We start from the raw sequence: 21,313 nt of genomic DNA, 5'->3' as shown, positions 1-21,313 counted from the left end.
TGGAGATATTCAAAGTCAGAAGTCAAGATATGATTTTATGTACATCAGCTACATTTTTTTGAATATTACAGGTCTCAGTACCAATAACAAAGCACACAAAAGGAGTTAAAGTATTTCAGGCAGAAAATTAAATCTGTTAATAAAAAACGGAACTAATAGCTAGTGAAGGTACATTGCTCCCCTTGACGAGTTAAATATATACAGTAACTCAGTTTATCTTGCCACTTGATTCAAAACTGAGTAAACTATTTTGATTTATGTTACTGCACCATGTGGACTCTGAATCATCTGTACTAGATATCTCTATTTATGTGAAGAACACCTGCTGACACCTAAATACTTTTGTTTGGCACAAGAACAGAGATCCTAAAGTCACTGCCATCTTTCATATCTTTGGTTTTCTTTAACATCCCATAGAAAGGCCTTGTATTTTTTTTACTCTCCAGTGGAAAGGCTCTTCTCTCCAACAGCTCTCAGAATGCTAAGTTTCACCAGCAGCTATCATAGCAGGTGAAGACCCAGCAATATTTCCAGGAACAAAATCAAGGAGCCACATCAGAAATGGAAAAAAAAAAACCACCCATAAAAAACAGTAACACTACCTTTGGGAACACAAGTTACAGGTTTCCCTTGCTTTGAGGGTTCTTTATATGCAAATTTGTTCTTATGCTATGACCCTTTTTATATGAAAAAAATTAATTATATGCAAGGCAAATTCATTCGTATGTGATCAATGTGGTGGAAGCCCACAGTCAGCTGATGTGTGCAATGCTTTATGGGAGTGGCACACACCAATATATAGCCTCCTGCATGGATCTATGCTCCTCACTTGTTGTCTGCTACATGTGTTTCTGTACAGTAGACCCCTGATTTACACGATTCCGACTTACGTGCATCTCATGTTTACACGTTTGGTTTTTTTAATCAGGGAAATGGAAAATGCCTCTCAAGATGCGCGTCATTTGTGTATATATGCGAACACTCGCAAGATTCATGTATATATGCAAATGCCTCACAAGATTTGCAGGCAGAATCAAGCAAAGCTGTGCTGCCATTGCAATAGCGACATCTGAGGATGCATAGGTGAGACACTAGACACACTCCTAAAGGCGATTCCGCTGAGAAAAGGGGGGGGAAAAAAAGCTATGACTAAGGTATGTCTGGGGTATGCGACCCCTCATTATTTTATTATTTCCTATGGAAAAATTAAATGCCTTAAGCAGCCTAGAAGTGCCTAAAAAGTGTACTTGTTCATTCTAGGTTTTGACTATGCATTGACTATCTTCATATTAGTGTAGATTTAGGTATAGGGAAGAACATAAGCATCCACAGCTCTCCAGCTCCCAGATGCACCACTTGCCTTCCCCAACAGCTTCCGGCACTGACCCCACACACATACACAAAAAATAAAGAGAAAAAAACCACACGACCCATTTTACACTGCTTGTTCCTGGTTGTGCATGAGAATGGATAAGGAGTGGGGAAAAATATATTAAAGACTATCGCTACTTCACTTTGGCTCCCTTCTGCTGTACAAGACTAATGAGAGAAAGCTTGCCAGGATACCTGAAGCCCCAGCTCAGTTTGTATCCTAAGCAACAACAGCACTAAAGGAGTCAATAAATCTAGCATTGATAAGGCACCTGAGATTACACAGATCCTACAAAAGTAATATACACAATTATGGAAACAGTATATGTGCCTGCACCACATACCAGGTTACAGGCACTGCAGAACATAATTTTCAGCTGTGAAAATGATTAGTTTTAAGGAACACTCAGAGAAATACTGGTATTATAAGCAAGATAACTTGTTGCATAAATAAGGCAAAACCAATGTCCTACTACCTCCTCTATAACTAGTATTAACCCCCATTCCATAAATATCACTGGTAACACCAATTCCTGTCCATCACCTATGCCTTGAGCCATATCCTCACTGCCATTTGGTTGACATCCTCCACATTAGATCAGTTTGCAAAGATACAACTCCTATTACTAAAAAAGAGCTACATATAATCTCAGGCTCTGACACCACAAAAAGGAAATAAAAACATAACTCCAGCATTGCGGTACAACTTTAATTAATGTACTTAACATCCTAGAAAGCAGTTGTATATCCAGGGATAGGTATTTCAGTTTTCCAAAAAAAATGACGCCCCCCTCCTCCAAGTTTCTCTTATTGGGTTGGCCACATTTACAAATGTTAATACTATGGTGTAGTTGCTTTAGGACATCAAACTTTGTCTACCTACAGTAAAGACTGTGGGTACATACATCTGAATGCCTAATTCCTCAAAGAAGATAAAGAGTAAGAAGGAAATGGTCCTCTCTACCCACAAAGGAGAGGTCACAGCATTCTATACCCAGGACCAGTGATTCTCAAACAGGGTGCCATGAGATCTTTAAGAGTGCCATGGATTGCTGCTTATTAGCACTGTTAGGTGTGCAAACAAGATTCACAAATAATCCCAAAGATTTTGAGTACAAGTCCACAATGCAAAAACATTCTGACTAGTTGTGTTTTTTCCTGAGTTCTTTGCAATAAAACAATTATTATTTTTCTGTAGTCAAGTAAAAGTTAAGAGCTGGCATTTTCAGAGTGGTGTCAGAGTCTAAAAATGTTGAGAACCACTACCCAAAATGAGAGAAAACTTGTAAGAGCCTGCCAGCCCTTCTGCTCTTCCCGCTGCCAATTAACATGGGTTTCAAATGAATCAAAGGGAGGCTGGCTGCATTCGTATATACAAGACAGGCCCTCTATTTTTTTGTCATTGGAAGTCTCTTGATAAGAGGTTAACAGTCTTCCAGTACATAGGGAAGTCACTGGCAAGTCTGTAGATGACTGAGAAGACTGATTCAAGATCCACGTTTGACTGAGGACACAGCAAATAGATCCTTGTGAATGTCTTCTTTCCCTTTGTCTCTCTTGCCCATCTACCTCCTGAGCGAAGGGAGTTTGCTCAAAACCATCAATGCCTTGTTGCACATCACAGCACCACTGGCGATTATTCAGTGCTTGAGTCTCCCAGGTACTGATGTTAATACTGCATTTCTTCAGATTGCACTTCAAGATGTCCTTGAATCTCGTTTTTCCCCAGCTCTAGAGCTCCGAACTCACACTCCAGTAGCTTTGTAAAAATATGTATTTGCAGCTCCAAAAAAAGGTTCAAGCATTCACCAAATTCCATATTTGCTGACAGCGTTTTGAAAATTAAATAGATTAACAAGAGCCATATGATTTGCTGGATACAATGGGATGGAATTACCAGAAGTCTGACCCAAGTTCTGAAATTCCTTCAAGATCCAGCAAAGCGAGGGACAGACATTACACATAAACTGGTATAAGTGATCAGAAACTGGTTTAACCCTGAAACAGAACAGAAGTTCTGCACATATAAACTGTTTCAAAATGGTTGAACCTGGTTTAAAATAAATCTGGATGGATGTAGTATGAGACTTGACTGATTTAGGTTGAACTGGTCTATCAAACTTCTGTCCCAGATCCCCTCCCAAGTTACCTTGCAGTCCCCCAGCATTCCAGAATGCTTTGCGGTCCTCCACAAACCCCCACTCACAGGGCGGTCTGCTGGAACACAGCTCATGCTCTGCTGCTCCAGGCCAGCACCTAGCTGGCCCTGCCCCCAGGCTCTCACAGAGTCACTTACACAGCTTCTCTGCCCAGCTATGGCTCCCAGCTCCAGGCAGCACAGAGCCCAGAGCAGGTGGCAGGATGGGGGCACGGGGAGCCAACACAGACCCCTCCCTCAGGATCCACACAACCCTGGCTTGGCCAGCATACAGCTGGGAGCTGGGGTGGGGAGGAGGAGGGAGCAACATAGAGGCTTCCCTAATGGTCCCTGTTGGTTTCCCACACCAGCTCCAGGCTGCCTGCTGGCTGAGCCAAGGCTGTGTGGACCCCAAGGGAAGCATCTATCTTGGCCCCTGCATACCCCCTGCCAGCTCCAGGCTGCCTGCTGGCCCAGCTGGGGCTATGCAGACATTGAAGGAAGTGTCTATGTTGGCTCCTCATGCCAGCTCTACCTGCTCCAGCTAGAAGCCAATTCTGGGCAGAGGAGCTGTTGTCCAACAGCCGTGAAGCCTCAGTTCCCTCCCCCAGCCCAGGTCTGGCTTCCCCCATGCCACTACTGGCAGAGCTGCCAGGTGGGCCAGGACCCACTCTGGAAACCTAGGGCTCAGTGCAGGGAGGATCCAGGGTGACAGCAGGCAGGTGGAGGCATGTGCCTCATAGCTAATCAGTGATGGCCCCAGCTCAGCTAGGCTCAGACACCCTCAGCAGGGGAAGGTGTGCCCCTCCAGCTTCTGGCTTTGGGCAGTGCAAGGATTCCCCACCCTACACCAAAGGAGAAACATGTGTTCCGATCTCTCCTGATGCAATCTACGCAGCTTAGAGAAATCCATATAGATCAAATCAATCCCTACTCAGTTTTTTACTGCCTGTCCTTAGCCCAACTGTCTCACTATTTGCTGTGACAATGACCCAGATTATGGAAACTTTTGCAACAGCACTTGCACTAGTACATAGCTAGGTTGTATGGAAACAATGGGCACTTTTACACGTGCTCCAGGGGCGAGGCACGACACTTCAATTGGAGTGGTTCCAAGAGCTGCTCTAATTAAAGTGCTGCGTCCTGTGTATCAGCATCTCTGCACTTCAAAACAGTGGCAGGGTGCTTGAACTAAAGCTTGTTTAATGAGCTTTAGTTCAAGCACCCCTGCTGCCATTTTGACGTACGGAGACACTGATACACAAAATGTGAAGGCTGGCTGGAGCAGGGTAATTACTGCATTCCAGCAGACTATTAATCCAGCAGATGTAGCCTCGCAGCATGTCTACAGGCACCCAGTATTTCCTAGGCAATTTTTTCATGCAGACACAGCAGCATGGACTGACAGAGTCACTTTAATGACCTCAACATAAAACTTTTTTTTTTTTTTTAAATATATAGAGGAAAGCTACAGCTGTATGATATTCTCATTAGTGACCAGTGAAAATTTTATTTCTGGAAACTTTTTAAAATTAAACTAGGTAACAAATTAAAATGAATATGCAACTAACCCTGCTCCAGTCAGGGGATAGTCTATGTAATTCATTAGAATGAGAAACTTCTTAAGTAATAATTTTCTGTTCACAGCTCCTCTCATCATTCATCACTAATAGGTTAATGCTCCCACCTGTGGCATTTGGAGGTGATCCAATGTTGTTGCTGACAGTTCCAGGACTAAACCCCACCCTTCATCTTACACCACCAGAAGAATTCTTCCAAAGCTGCAGAAATACTCCAGCACTTGATTATTTGCATTATGACAATAACCTGGAATACAACATCAATTAAACTCTACCCTTATGAGAAAATTCAAATGGATTATAAATGTTATTCTAGCCATTTACCAGACTACCAGGGTGTGCTGAATGAGAGAGACTGAGAACAGAAGGAAAGTTGTCAGACAACAAATTTCACATTCTGCTGCACAGCTTCTCTCCTCATTCAACACTAATGGGAACAGTGAGTCACAAGAGTGGGAAGAGCATAAATGTGCTTTTAACAGAAAGAGGCAGTAACAGAATTCCCCCCATATGCAGCACCTTCTTCTGCAGAACAGCAGCCTTTCTTCCCCAACTCCCATGCCAAGATGGACCATATAGAGGAAGCTGTGGCTGGTATACCATAATTTCCTGAATGCCTAAACTTATTAAAATCCTGTACCATTTGACATCTTGTCTGCAGCAATTCTGAAGTTTTAAGGCCTTAGTATTTTGGATGGACTGAGAGGAACAGGATACAGCTGGTACACACGCCATATGTTTGAGACGTCTTTAGAATGTTATCTTAAGAACAATTTCCAAAAGGAGTGGAAAGAGTTAGAAGAAAAATGATCACCAAATTTTCCAGTACTTGTTGAAAGTACAACTTCGGCTGGAAAGCTGGAACTACAGAATGACCTTTAAAGCATCAGCAGCATGGTCATTTTCTAGGACCCTGGTCAAGAGGTAAATGAGAATTATAAACCCTGGCCATAACTTGCCTAATCTATCTTCCTGATTAATCTTGATAAATGATGATGGAGCTCTTGTACTGTTTGGTTTCAAGATTAATCAACTGTACCAGAGAAACTTCAATATAATGGGATCATTGGAACCCAAAGATGATGAATGTCATATTTCTACTACAGGTATCAAGGCCAGGGCCATCCCTACCTCAGATATTTAAGTTGATGTCCACAGAAGCTTAACTTTACCCAAGTCAATAATTTTCTGTTTCCCTATAAGGAATGTGGTTGGCATAGTGCCAGGGGATTGGTGCACCCCATAAGGAATACTCAGTACAGTCAGGGGATTGGACAGTTTGGGATGAAAAAGTTACAAAAGTGACAAACAAATGAACATGTGTTAGCATGCCGTGACCCTGGGACAGGGGCGGGGAATTATTTTGGGCAGAGGGTCACTTACCCAGTTTTGACAAGCTGTTGAGGGCCACATGGGTACTCCCACCCCCGGTCACTGTCTTGGGACCAATGTCCCAGGGCCAGCATGGGTTGGGCTCAAAGCAGGATGCATGCTCGCAAGGGTCCGTGGAGCCAGGCTGGGCTGCACCAGCAGGGAGAGCGGGAGCTGGCCTGGTTCCATAGAGCCCCTGCTGGCCAGGACCCTGTACCCCTGCTGGCACTGGTCCTAGGACACTCGTGTGGGCCCTGTGCTTCCACTCACTCCCAGTGCCCCCCAGCCCCACGGTACAGGCAGGGGGCAGGATGCAGCCCCAATCCCCAGCTCAATGCAGGGAAGGAACTGGTGCTGAGCACAGGGAAAACGGGCCCCTCCCCTGCCTCATGGCCAGCGCTCCCTGCTGCAGCCGCTCCCAGCCTGCACACGGATGTCCCGAGAAGCCATGGGCAGTTCCACACAGGCTGCGAGTGGCTGCAGTGTCGAGTGCTGGCCACAGGGTGGGCCAGGGGCCATTTTTCCCCTCCCCTGCTCAGCACCAGCTTGTAACCTGCCAGCTGACCTGTCAGGACTGTGCTGCGGTGGCAGCAGCTGTGGCCCCCCCATTTGCCTCACTGGGCAGCGTTTGCTGCTGCTGCATGCTCAGAGCTCGCGCCCCGATCAGCACAGAGGCAGTGGTGGTAAACGGTGCCCGGCATGGCAAGTGGGGGGGCCACAGCTGTTGCACACATCCCCAACGGGCAAGTCTGAAGATGGCACAGGGCCCTGGCTGGCAGCAGGGGTGGGTTACAAGCTGGTGCTAAGCACAGGAAAAGCAGCCCCTCGCCTACCCTGTGGCCAGCACCCTGCACTGCAGCCACTTGGAGCCCACGTGGGGCTGCCTGTGCCTGCTCAGGACAGCCCCTCGCAGGCTGCAAGCAGCTGCAGCAGGGAGCATCGGCCACAAGGCAGGGAAGGGGCCACTTCCCCCCCACCCAGCTTTTCCCTGGGGTCCTCCCCCGTCTTTCCCCTCACCTGAGTTTCTGGTGCAGGGCAGCTACAGGGTCCCAGGCCAGAAGCCCCTGATGGGGCTTCCGGCTGGGGGGCTGGGGCAGGGCTGGGCAGGCCCTGCTGTTGCAAGAGCCCACCAGGGCTTCCCCTGGGTCCTACTGCCCCTGGCTCATGTCATTTTGGAGAGGAACCAAGGGCAGATGAATATTCATTTTCTAAATTTTTTTTTAGGGGCCCCACGGGCTGGATAGAATGGCCTTGGGGGCTGTATTTTGCCCATGCCTGCTCCGGCAGGACAGACGCAGCTCCTGGGTCCCTGCTCAAACAGCAGGGAGCAAGAAACTAACATCCCACACACCCAGTGGAGGACCCGAGAGGCCTGGTATCCCCAGTAAGGAGCCACTTGCCAGGCCATATTATAGGGAGAAAACCTATAATATTGCCTAAGAGTTACTATGAAAATTAACTTGATACTATAATCGGACAAGTTGCCCTGTCATTCCTTGAAGGGCTCTGGCAAAAGGAATCCCAGTAGTAACAAAGGGGGCAGGGGGGGAAGGAGCTGCAGCCAAGCAACTCCTGCCCCAGCATATGGGGCTCCAGCTGCCCTCTGTCCACTTTGCCTGCCTGGCACTGTGAGCAGCCTTCTGTGGGGAGCTGAGTGAGTGGAAGACAGCCGGCAGCTACAGCCCCACATGCTCGGGCAGGAGCTGCCTGGCTGCAGCTAGTTTGATTTGCCTCAACAACATCTGCACATACTGGGCACTTCAGTGGGGTTTTTTGGCATTTTTATGTAAAGCTGATTCAATCAGCTATTAGATAAGAGCAACAAAAAAGCCCCGCCAAAGCAGCTGATCTATACAGAAGTTGGGCAAGCCGGGTCCAAGTAATGCAATGCCTCTTCTGGGCATGTGCTGAGCTTGGCATGGGAGCATACCAACTTTAAAGGGCTGGGGGGGAGTGGGGGAGGTAGGAGGGGGAGTTTGATGTCTATAAACAGCCTAAGACTTTATTTTGAGCTATTATGCAATCACCTCTATACACATACAACTCAAAAATCCATAAATCAAAACAAAAATATTTTTAAAAATAAAATTAAAATGTTACAGTAGACAATTTTAGCATTTTTTAGTTTTTTAGTCATTTAGGTTTTTTTTAAATCTATAAGTGAAAACAGTATCTAAAAGATTTTGCATACAGGCCTCGACAGCATATTAAGTGGCCCAGTAGGCCAACACATTAAGTGGTCCAGTAGCCAAAATAATTGCCCACCCCTATCCTATACTTTCTGAAATACTCCTTAGCTCCAATGAGAACTCCAGAAGCAGCATGGGTGAAAAGAGTCCCTCTTCTGCCTTTCAGATTCTGAGCTCTTTCCCTGGCGTAGCAAGGGGCAATGGACTGAAAATAAATAAGACTTCATTTATATTATACTGCTGCCTGAGGCAGGGTGACAAAAGAGTAACAGGCAGACCTAAGTCTGCTTTGCAGGAAATTTCATAAGTTTGTCTTCTTTTCCAGAACTGAAAACAAAAAGCTTAAAATATATCCTACAAATGAAGTTCCACAAAATGAAAAATAGAGCCTCTTATATATAAATGCAAATTTTAACTAATAGCTTCAAAATGAAAAACTAAACACTTTAAAAAGTTGGAATTCAAAAGATTCAAATTCAAAGCCTCATCAAGATGCTCCACTACATTTTCCTCCTAAATGAGCTTTCATTAAAAATCAGCTATTTCCAGAATGTGTTTTGCTTTCAACTTATTTTCCAAAAGAGTCTGCTGATAGACTCTTTCGCACACCCAAACAAAGGAGAAAGGATTTAAAGCCCAATTTTGCCCCTCTAGTTTATTAATTACACAAGTGACTGCCAGGGAACATGTGATTTGTTTTTGTGGGACAAAGTATCTGTAGTTTGCTGGATTTTTCTACCTTCTGGCAAGAAGGTAGCTTGTGCAGTCTCCATAGGAATTCTCATGGATCTGACTGCTTCCTTGTGGTGGAATCACAGCTCAGCACTCTGCATGCTTATCCAACTCAAAACCCTTATGGCTTCAGGCCATAGGTCAGCCTCAGAGACTCCTGAAAAGTTTCCCTATAACATATTCTAGATTTGGCACAGCACTTAAAGGGCATCACTTGCTGAGACAGGACAATAAATCCATGCAAAAACAGGCTGTTGTAAAAAAACAAGAGGAGTTTGTGTTTAATATTAAAAACAATATAAAGCTTTAATATGCTGGTGATTCCTCACCTCAGGAGCTAGAAGTGCCAGATGCTGAAATAAAGTCACTACTGCACAGAAAAAGAAAAATTAAGAGTTGCTAAACAAAATGAGGAGCAAAAGCTAATCTATCAACAAGTTCTACTACCGAAGCAGAAATTAAAGGATGAGCTTGATACTCCTACACTGAAACGCATCTAAATTCGCAGGCAAGTGGCATTAATCTACTAGTGATGAAAGCAGAAAGTACAGCAGAACCACATTCAACATTAAAACAACAATGGTTATCCACAGCTCACAAACTACCTTACAAAAGCTAGGTAAATCACTTCTGCCTCTGTTCTACAAGACAACAAAACTGGAAGGAGGGACTTGCTAGAGTTCATCTGGAAAGAGGACTAGAACCTAGGCTTCCAGGGTCCAACGTTCCATGGCAACTTATACCTTTTCCCATCCTCAATTACAATAGTTCTATGGTTTATGGCAGAAAGTTATCATGAGATGGTCTTCTCTGATAAAAAAAAAATCCTTACTTTTCAGATTTAAAGTAGTAACCCCAAATCCACATTTTCCATGATTAAAATGAAACACCACTATATATCTATCTACATATTACTGGCATTTCTTTTTAATCATGGAAAAAATGTGGATTTTAAATCTAAAAAGTGAGGATTTTTTTAAAGTTACAGAAAGCTAGGATCCCTCATTGTTATTGACATTCCACATACTATATAGGAAAGTATAAAGTTTAGTCTAGGACAAAGATTTTTCAGAAGGTTTTATTTGGGGGGGAGGAGGGGAGGGTTGTAATGCGTTTACAGTATATTTTAAAGCTACTGTAACAAGTTATATGCCTTTCAAGTTATTGCACTATATACTTTACTTTAAAACATCTCAAATTAAGAAAAGTCTAGTCCAGTTTAGTTATCAGAAAACAGTTATCAGAAATATTGATAAAGCAACAAGTCTATACCCCTTGAGATCTTCAATTACAGCATGCAAACCTAGGCAAAAAAAACTATTGGAGCGATCTAAAGATGGCAATAAACTGTTATTCAATATTTTGTCTATTCCATACAAGATGACTGGCACAACAGATACCCAGATCTCTGCTGAGCATATGAACAAGCGTACGAGATAATGCCTCTGGACTTCATGAAGTTGGTATCTGCTCTCTAAAAACTAAGCTGAAACTAGAATTCATTAGGCTGAAGAACCCACAATGACTTTTGGACATTACCAGACTGTGTTATATTTGAAAAGTTTATTATCCACTTTTAAGCCTCAACCTTTTTATTATTTAATGAGGGAAACAAGTACAAGGCACAGAAGGTCTCTTAAAATATCTGCTGTACCTTGAAAGCTTTGTTTTTCTCTTCTTTCTGCTGTATCTCTACTTCCACATGGCGTGCTAGGCGAGCTAGGGTTGAAGCAACCCTTTCTTTCTGATAGTCAATGTGATCTTTACGTTTTACTTTTCTCTATAATTAAAAAGAAAAAAAAGTTAATTTTGTAATTGTTATATAGTGAAAAAAAACAAAACAAAAAACCACCACAGGGTCAAGAAAAGGCTATTTTACACAAGCCTCGCAGCTGGAGATAGAACTCGGTACTCCCCCCACCCCTGCAGCCAGCGTCATAATCACTAGTCCACAAAGTCTGTCTGTCTGTTGACAGTTTTAGTAGGACACATACCTCAACTAGTTTGGACACTGATCCTGGAAAGCAAGAAAGGTGGGCTTGAGCCGTCTTGGGCTCAGATAGACTTTGAAACCAAGTCTCCCACTTTTAGAATGAATGCCATATTGTTATATAAAAGATGGGGCCACAGGGCCACCTCCTTCTCCTGCTGTATTTCACAACTCAAACAGTCATTACTGCATTTTGTTAAGAGGTGGGAAAGAATCCTATTGGTATGCATGGAGTATGCTCTGAGCTCGCCAACCAGACTGGAACCAAGAAGATTTCTAGTTTCCAGATCTCAGTAAGCAGGAGATCAGCAACCCTGTTCTTCTGATCTGCCCAGATTTTTTTCAGTCTAAAATGAAACTCCAAGTCTACAGGAACTTACAAGGCACCTCCTGTTTGATCTGAATGTTCACATACTTGCACATTAGGAAGGCACTAAATGAGTACTTTATGAATTACAATTCTGAACAAGTGCCCCAACTCCACTTAAAATCTCTTTTGGGACCCAACCTAAGCACCAATAGGGGGGAAATATTGCAGCTGGTGCTACTGTGAATACATTTTCATCCAGTGAAGGAACATACAGTAGCACCAGCTATGAAAGTAATGTAATGTACTATTTAACTGTCTGTAAGAGGGTTTTAGGTTCTATTTGGGGGTGGGGGTAGGGGAAGAGAACAGATTATCCCCAGTACTTTTCTTTAGTAACATAAAAAGACAGCTGTGACTGCTAAACACTTTACACATCTTTTATTTTCACTGTAATGGCAAGTCAGAACTGGGAAGAATCTACATAAGAGACATAAAACAAGGGCATCTAGAGAAGTACTATTTCAGATGATAATTCCAAAAAATACTTTATAACATACTCACATGAATGCTGGAACTGCTGCTAGGCTCTTCATCTTCACTACTGACAAGGTCAATACATTCTAGTACAGGTCTCAAAGGCCCTTCCTAAACAGGGTTGAAACAAGGAAGAATAAATACAATATATCCATATATATAACATTTTGTATATCCTTCTGTATTATCCATCAGGGAATTTCATGGGGAATTCAGGAAATTTTACTGATCGTTATCCTTAGCACCTGCTACAACAAAATCATAAACAAAAATAAAGCTGGAAGGGAGCTCAGGAAGTCATCTGTCATCTATTCCAACCTACTGCTCAAAGCAGAAACAAGCCACGTAAATGTTTAATCTGCACTTTCAAAAAAAGAAAAAAGAACAAACACTGTCTTCCAATCAGGGATGTGGTGGGGCAGACAATTTTCCACGGAAAATTTTTCAGTGATTTTTTTTTTTGTGGGAAATTTTCCATTTCTTAAAAAAAAAAATTGTTTCATAAAATTAATTAGTAACAATGAATGCATGTCAATACAATATTAGGCAAGCTTGGCAGTTTCAAAGTTGTAATTCATGCTTTTTCAGATGATTATCCCTAGGAAGTGTGCAAGAGGGTACATATAGGTTTTATTGATTTGTAAACAGGAGAGTAAATACACTTAGATAATTATCCAAAACAAAAATCAAGTCATGAATTCACCTAATTGGCTGTTCAGGTCAAATCAAAACCAAAGCACAGCATATCATGCACAGTTCTTTGCTAAAATTAGTGTGTCAACAGTTTTCACAGATCCACAGATATTAGGGTTGGAAGGAACCTTGGAAGATCAGTCAGCCCCCTACCCCAGGGGCAGGAAGACAGCAGAGATCATAGGATCCCAGCAAAATAAACATCCAAATTTATCTTGAAGGTGTTCAAAGTAGGTACTTCAACCACCTCCAGCAGCAGTCTATTCCAGACCTTGGGGGCTTGGACTGCAAAGAAGTTCTTCCTTATGTCCAGCCTGAATGGTCACGAAGGAGTTTGTGACCGTGTCATCCCTTGGGGCGCTCTGGTGAACAGACGTTCTCCCAGATCCTGGTGAGCACCCCTGATAAATTTATAGGTGGTCACCAGATCACTCCTGAACCTGCGCTTTTCCAGGCTGAAGAGTCCCATGGCTCTCAGCCTCTCTTCATAAGGTCTGTTTTCCTGACCTCTGATCATGTGTAGTGCCTTTGCCCTTTTTTCTTAAATTTAAACAAAAACTGTAAGGGAAATACATGGCATTCTGTATTGTCTTTATATTTTTACAAATATTCCAATACAAATAGTTTCTGTCTACATAAACTTCTGAATATAACATTTAAACTACATTAAGTATGCTGTATTCAATTTTTTAAATCAGATATTTCAGTTCAAATATTTGTGGCTATTGGCACACAAAATTAACACGGGGGTACTTTTTTAGTTTTCTACTAAATACAAGTCAAATAAACACGCTAAACCAGATCACGTTCTATTTAGAGCACTGTAAAATTTTCCAGGAAACCCACATCTCTGCTTCCAGTGACAGTGATTCCACCCCACCTGGAATCTGCCCCAGTATCTAACCACCCCGCCGGAAAAAACTTTCTATTTTGTATGCAATCTAAATTTTCCTTTATACTTGGACCACTTGCAGACCACATCTCCTTCATTTCTCTTCTCTATTGCTCACACATTTCTCTCTCAATATAAATGTCAATTCATGATACCAGTTTGAGATCACTAATTTTATTTCTCATCTGTTTACTTTCCACTCTCTACTCCCATTTTTAAATTATGTCTGTGATGTTTAAGGGCAAGGGTGTCGAGTTCAACCCTCCTCACAAGCCAGATCCAGATGAAACTAGGAGAGGAGGAACGGGTGATGACAACACACCTGTTGCTCGCTCCCCGACACCAAAATATCTTCAACAGGACTAAATTCCAAATTTTGGTAACCAGCACCATCCCTGCTTTACCACCCTTGAATTTCCAGATCCCTTGGAAGTCCTGTGGACCCGAAAACATGACATGCCTAATTCATATCTGTTTACTGTTAAGGAGCCCTGTTATTTAAACAACTCCTGCTTACTTCCACTGTATTAAGGGAACAGTTTCTTATGAAGAGCTGGAATGCTAGACACACTAACCAATGAAATACAATCCAAAGCAAAAGTCAGTCTAGAACCAAAAAGCTACCCATCAGAACAGTTAAGAGTGAGGGAACAGAGGTATTACAAACATCCTTCTTAATTACTTAACAATCTTCAGTGCTTAATGTGGGAAATAAGTTTATGATTCCCTCCTCCTTAAATCTACTACTTCCACAAGCTGGTTATGGAGACTTACAAAAGCGACACTATCACATTCTTCTATGCTGCCAAGCTACTAAGTTAACTGGCCAGAATTTCAGTTACCAGTAGAACATCTAAATTTAAAACAACACAGGGGTATTCACGTTCTAGAACTTGTTCACTGGAGTGGCATCACATCGGATCAAACATTGTAAAGTCAAAATTGACATCATAAACACTCAAACAGTGTCAATTTATAAACATTGTAAGTGTGAAACGTTGTAACTCGAACCCTTGTAAGTCAAGGACTGCCTATATAGGAATTATGCATAATAAAGATCTTGAATACTGCTCAAGGCTATTCAAGAACAAGTTCATATTCAAGAACTTATGGTTATCCTTACTTAAATCATGATTCATATAATTTATTCAAAGTAAACAATGTGCAAGGCAGGAGTGCCATGCATCTCTCTCTCAGTAAGATGGCCATTAAGGGTGCCGACAGACATGAAGGAAAAAAAACCCAAGAAAGAGAAGCACGTTAGTTCAACCTGGCTCCTCAGAGTCTGTACAGATTGGGCGATTCAGCAGGGCTTTAGAGCATTTTTATCAAATAACTGATTTAATCCTCTAGATAAAAACACCAAATAGTCTCACTGAAGTGCCTGATCTATATTAGGCATTGGGTGAGCCGGGTAAAAATAATGCAATGCCTCTTCTGGGCATAAATATGCTGCACTTGGTGCGAGGGCACGCTAAGCTGAAAGTAAAGAAACAAGTGAAAAACTAAGGGGTGTTATTTTCTGAGGGGTTCCTCAAGTCTACCAAGGGGTTTCTTGAGTCTAAAAATGTTAGGAACCACTGTTCTAGATGGCGTACTAAACAGTTTGTGCTTGTGGACTGTCTCAGAGTAACCAGAGCTATAAAACTACAAGTGCACCAATACATCAGTCTGATATTGGAAATCGGCACCAATATAAAGAAAACTGTCTATATCAGAAATTGGCCTAACATGGCTGATAAACAGTCTGTGCATGCACACAGCAGCACATAGGCAGTGAGCACAGCTAGCAGCAGAGAGCTGTGTGCAGCTGGTAAGCGTGTTATGGTGGAAGGGGAAGGGCGGGGTGCAGATCAACAACCCCACATTGAGGAGGGAGTGAAGCTGTGGCAGGTACTGCCCAGCCGGGGGGGCAGGGGAAGCATGGGATGGAGCTGCAGCTCATCCAGTGTGGGAAGGGGGGGTTGGGGAAGAGGGCAGCTTGTCTGCAAATCTGGCAGTTCCCGCTGCTGCTCCCACCATTCTTCCTGGAGGGGCCCCTGTGCCCCTGGATCTATGCAGGGTGTGCAGCAGCGGCAGTGGGAGGGGGGTTATGGGGAGGCTACAGTAATTTCTGGGGTAGCTGCAGGCCTCCCCAGAGCCCCCTCCTAGCACTGCTGCCTGCCCAGCACTACCCCAGCCCACAGCCAAAGCCTGCCCCACCTGCACCATGCAGATCCAGGGCACATGCCCCCCACCATGCCCTCCCAGGGTATGCACAGCAGCGAGAGCTGCCCCACCCCCCAGACAAGCCACGGCTCCATCCCACGCCCTGCACCACCCCAACTGGGCAGCACCTGCCCAGCCCTACTCCCTCCCTCAATGCAGAAGCCTTGATTTTCCCCCCACATGCCCCTTCCTTTCCCCCACATGCCCCTTCCACCACGTAGCTGTATCGGACACTGGGTCAGTATCGGCCAATATGTCTCCTTAAAAGCTGGCTATTGGTATCAGTTCCAAAAATCTCTATCGGTGCACCCCTACTATAAACAATAGCTTGAGCTTGCCCAGTAACCAAGGGGAGCCTTGTATGTGGGTCCAATACAGCCTTTTAAGGGAAAGCATGATTAGTCACAAAAAAAAAAAAAATCTTATCTCACTACTCTGCTTTGAAACACACATGTTGTCACTGCCATCCAGTGGCAATGCATAGGGGCTGCACGTGCACCCTGAACGCCGACGGACCCCTTGACTGGCTGCGCTCGCCTCTCAGGCAATGGGCAGGGGTGCTGGTGAAAGCATCAGTGCCCCCCCTGCAGGCGCTGGCCAATCCCAGAAGGACCTGCAGCCAATCCCAGAAGGGAACACCCCTGGGCAGCAAGACTGGCCACGGGGGAACCCCCCCACAGTGAAACTAAGTTGGCACCAGTTGCCCATGTCACCATCCACCACCCTGCACCGCCACTCTGCATGCAGCCACTAATCCCTGATGGAGTATATTTTTAAAAAGTGCCAGATTTTTGAGAATTCTGAAAAGTGGATTTATGAGGTTATACTATATCATAAAATCCTCCAACTAGACACGTTTTTCTCTTATTCCTGTTACATTAATTTAAGGTTGGAGTCCTGTTGTAGCCATGATGGTGCAGGAAATGCATGAGAGATGAAGTTTTTGTGTGGTAGTTTTTACTGGACTAACTGAATGATGTCCAGTGTTGCCTCCGAACTATGTAGTTGGCCCAGTAACAGAGACCACAAAAAACCTGACTAATTGTACTTTCCATCGTAAATAATTGTATTTTTTAATTGATTAAAATAATTTCTACAATGCAATACCATCTTCTGTTGGGTAGGGTAGTCTGTATACAGGAATCTTATCAGCCCAATGATAAATGCAGTAAAGGAGTCTTCAGTATATCAGTCTAGAGCATACACAAAGTACAATTTCAGAAACAATACTCCCAACTTCTGAAATATTTCATACTGTTTCTAATTTATTCTGTATGGAACAACCCACCTTATGTATAGGCCAAATATATTATAAAATCAAGACTCTGGTGAACTTTTAAAAGTAATGGCCAATAAAGATACAGAATATGTCATACTTTAAAATTTACTTTCACCATTACTAATCATTTCAAGTGAATCACAGATCTATTACTTTTATTTAATATTAAGTTTTAGGCTTAATTAATAAGCCATCATTCACTTCCTGGTCAGCAACATTTCCTAGTTTAACACCTAGTAATGGTAACTAGGTCAAAGAAAAAAAAAGATCTTCATATACTAATTGCCCACCTATCCCGCTGACAGCCTACAACAGAGAAAAGCATTCTTCCCTGCCTCAAGTACCAACCTATGGAGCACCAGAAGGTGAGCTCTGCCACTAAACAACTGAGGTGTGAAACCCAGGCCTGCTGTAGCACTTTTTCTTTAAGTGAAAATGGTATAGTGAAAGGGTAGCAGGAGGGAGGGGGGAGACAGACATGTTGTACCACCTAAGTCTGCTGTTGTCACCTATCATGGATCATGCTGCTTTCAGGGAAGTCCTAATACAGAGCTGCCCCTGAGAAGCCTTGTGCAGTCTGCCTGTCCTGAAAGGACCCCCTGAACCCAGTCCTGGGATGAAGTCAGGGCACTAACCCACCTGCCATTCGCTTGCATTCATTAGAAAGCACAGTGATTGAAGCGATTGCTTATTAGCTTGGTATTAAGGAATCAATCTTCCCACCAAACTGTTGGGACTAAAGGTCCACAGTCACCACACTTACCAGGGCTTTAAAGCAGGCAGATGGTAATGAAACAAGTTTTTCCCCTCTCTACAATAATCAACTAGTGTAGTAGTTGGAAGCCTGTCATCTATTACCAGTTAGTTTCCATCATACCAAACATTATCATGTGAACATGGAGACTATATCCTCACTCAAAGAGTGAGAACAAGGGTAATTACAGAACAGACTCATTAAAAGTCTGCACAATTCACTGTAAAGCTGAACTGTTATTTTATGTACAGCTTCCTCCCACAGTCCTTCATCCCCCTGCAGATGCACAATTCCCTTATTCAAATTTTGTTTGTGTACAGCTTGTTCTCAAGCAGCTTCCCTGATAACTAAGTCATCCCACCATTCTTGTCTCCTTCCACTACTGTACTGTGTTACTGACAATAGCGAGACCGACATAAATGCAAAATTATCCACACCCCATTTCCCTCATAAGCAAACTTCTTGCCGCAGCTGTTCTCCTCCAGGGCTCCACCAGCAGCCCAGCATACCAGGCCCTAGCCCAACCCTGCCACTCCCACCCCCTGCTCCCTCCAGCTCCAGTTCTGGTCCTCTGGGGCAGTCAGCAGCAGTCTGGCAAGATTGCGGCTAAAGGAACTAGAGCAGAAGGGAAGGGGAGCAGGGGATAGGAGGGGCAGGCTCAGCCACAACCATGGGGGAGAAAGGGGTGGGAGAGGTAGTCTGCAGGTCCCCCACTCTCAAGTCTCCCCATGCTCCTCCTCCCCTACCGTGGCTCAGCTTCATCTTCAGTCAGGGGCCCAAAGTCAAAGTTGGAGCTAAGCTGTCACCTACCCCAAGCTAGTGTTCAAATCCAAGATAAAGCGTTCCCTCCCCAACTCCCAGGCTGACTGGGGGAAAAACCCCTCATCTTGGATTCAAGTAAATATGATAAAACCTAGTAATTTTCTCTGTTCAGCAGGTAGCACCACAGAGCCAAGTTCTGGCATCCCAGGGAACACTTTATTCTACAAACAAAGAAATATACCCTGTAGGATTACAGCTGCTACCGCCGTCCTAGGGCACTGTCCAGTTTTTCCATGCACCTGCCTGACAACTTTGCTCACCTGGCTCCTCCCCTCAGTCATTTGCTCCTACCTGAGGCAAGAAATCTCCAATACAACCAGCTTCACTGCAATTCTCAAGCTTCCATGAAGCCCTCAGGCCCCACCTGTCTGAACCTGCACAGAACTCAGCAGAACCATGGCCTCAAGTCAACAATGCCCTGTCACTACCGATCTCTTTCTCCCAAGCCCTGCAGCTCCTGGCAAGGACCTGGTTTTTTCTTTCGCAGCAAATGAAACACAAGCCTGGGGAGCATGCGCAGAAGAGGGGAAGGGAGGAGAGGGTGAGGAAGGGGCTACACTTTCACAGTATCTGGACTGACACAGATGTTGCTTTAGAGCAGTGTTTTTCAACTCATGGGTCATGACTCAGAAGTGGGTCTGAAGACAATTTCAAAGAGTCATGAGCTGCGGCAGGGTAGAAAGATAGCAGGAAGGGGCGGGGGAGAGAGCTGCATGGCAGGGCTGGCACAGGACCTGGTGCCCATGCTTGCTGGGGTGGAGCAGCCAGGAAGCTGGTGGGGGCAGGAGGGGCCAGGACCAGGCTGCCTAGCATGGTGCAGCTTTGCAGCCCCAGCCCAGGGAAGGCTGGGTGCCACAGGCCTCTCCTCCTCCCCCTTCCAGCCTGTGCAGGGGCCAGACCAGTTTTGCTGCAGCAGCTACTGCACGAGTGGGATGGGGTCAGCTGGGGGCCCCTCTGGCAGAGCTGGGGGGGGGGGACGGGGAAACAGTGGGCTGCGGGTCAGGACTGAGGGACACCAGCATGGGAGACTGGGGCCCAGGCCCTGGCGGCAGGACTCACGCTGACGAACTGCACGTCCTCTTCGCTCTCCGCCGGCGCCTCGCGCTTCGGGGCCCGGGCGGGGCCCGCGGCCTCCATCGCCTGGACGCGGCCGAGCTGCAGGGCCCGCCCCGCAGCGCGCGCAGGCACGACGCGATCCCGGGGGAGGCCCCGCCCCGAGCCCGGGGACGCAGGGGGCGGCAAGTGTCAACCCCCGCCCCCACGGCAGCGGTTTTCAAAGCGCCGGAGGCCGGTTGCTAGGACACGGCGCGGGGCGTCTCCCGCCGCATCACCGCAGCAAAGCGGCGCGACCCGCCTCTAACAGCAGGAAAAAGCAACCCCGCCAGCGGGTCGCGCGGAGGCTACTGGAAGCGCCAGGCCCTGCCCCCACCGAGCGGCTCGTTAGCCACGTGCCTGGCTCTGACGTTCGAGGCGCCTGCGCGGTACGAGGGGGCGGGGCAGGAGCTGATGCCAGCAGGAAACCCCACCCGTTCGCGTCTGCAATTGGCAGCGGTTAATATTTAAAGGAGCTGCGGCCCAGCTGGTGGTGGGGCAGGAAGTGGTTTGGGGTTGTGGCCGCAGGGAAGGCGTCTTGTAATGCCCACCTTGAATGGGGAAGGGCGGGTCTGAGGCCGCGCGCAGGCGGGGTCATGCGTCACCCCCTCCGCTGCAATGGAATGGGAGGAGCGGGCGGCAGAGCCGCGTGCCCGGTCTCGCCCCCCGCGCCTGCGCAGTGAGAGGTGCTGGCAGGGTGAGGGCAATGACAGTTACTGTACTTAGACTTTTAGCTTTAGACTAGTATGATGGAAGCACCATGTACTTACCTGGCAGGGGAAGCAGCGTGACCACGTAGGCGGGCTCCCCAAGGCAGGTGATTGTCTCTGATATGTCCTCCATCGGAGGTCTATATTGAGCAGATTCTTTTTGGTGTTTGGTGGTGGAACCGGAGCTTGCTCCATCCACTCCATGCATTGACCTGGTATTACAGTGCTTCCAGGACCGATGCAAAAAAAACGGGGAAAAAAAACCTTACACGATAATTTCACCCCTTGTACGATCAAGACTATCAAGTGTTCAAAATATCCGGTAATTTTTGAGGCACTTAACTGATGCAGCATATACAAAACCTGACTTTCAGATTTGCCATCAGCACTTTCATATGATGTTTGCTTCAAAATAAAGAAATGCTTCAGCTTTGAGGACCCAGTTCTATTGCATACTATAAATCGCCGATGAGTGAGTGAGAAGTAAATAAGACTTGTTTGCACAGTTTTTTTTTCAGCGTATGGTAGTTTTTCAGCAAATATGATAATTTTGAGCTTCCTTTTGGATAATTTCATACTTGCCACCTGGCAATGCTAGATGAGGGGCTCAGCTTGCGGCCGGCAGGGATGTGCCCTCAGCCTGCTGGGC

The 21,313-nt window shown here is 45.3% G+C and overlaps 1 protein-coding gene and 1 pseudogene across 2 annotated transcripts in view; one reads left to right on the top strand and one right to left on the bottom strand.

Annotated features, from left to right (window-relative positions):
* The window catches only part of ZNF451 (zinc finger protein 451), a 47,161-nt gene extending 26,829 nt beyond the window's left edge, over nucleotides 1-20,332 (bottom strand). Inside the window, exons 1-3 of one of the 2 annotated variants that reach the window (XM_090034435.1) lie at nucleotides 19,922-20,332; nucleotides 12,242-12,325; nucleotides 11,035-11,160 (exon numbers count right to left, since the gene is read on the bottom strand). In XM_090034435.1, coding sequence (XP_089890561.1) covers nucleotides 11,035-11,160; nucleotides 12,242-12,325; nucleotides 19,922-19,999 — 288 coding nt within the window. In that variant the 5' untranslated portion in view covers nucleotides 20,000-20,332. Of the gene's footprint in view, nucleotides 1-5,195; nucleotides 5,278-11,034; nucleotides 11,161-12,241; nucleotides 12,326-19,921 lie in introns of those variants that run through there. The other variant, XM_090034444.1, reaches the window with a different exon arrangement.
* Nucleotides 20,333-20,676: 344 nt separating this feature from the next.
* LOC149872779 (U2 spliceosomal RNA) lies at nucleotides 20,677-20,913 on the top strand (annotated as a pseudogene).
* Nucleotides 20,914-21,313: the final 400 nt, after the last annotated feature.

The sequence above is a fragment of the Crocodylus siamensis genome, chromosome 1 (assembly GCF_052110815.1).
Source record: "Crocodylus siamensis isolate JL-2025a chromosome 1, ASM5211081v1, whole genome shotgun sequence".
Taxonomy (NCBI): domain Eukaryota; kingdom Metazoa; phylum Chordata; order Crocodylia; family Crocodylidae; genus Crocodylus; species Crocodylus siamensis.
The sequence above is the reverse complement of the archived record's forward strand: the minus strand, read 5'-3'. Positions and strand labels throughout refer to the sequence as shown.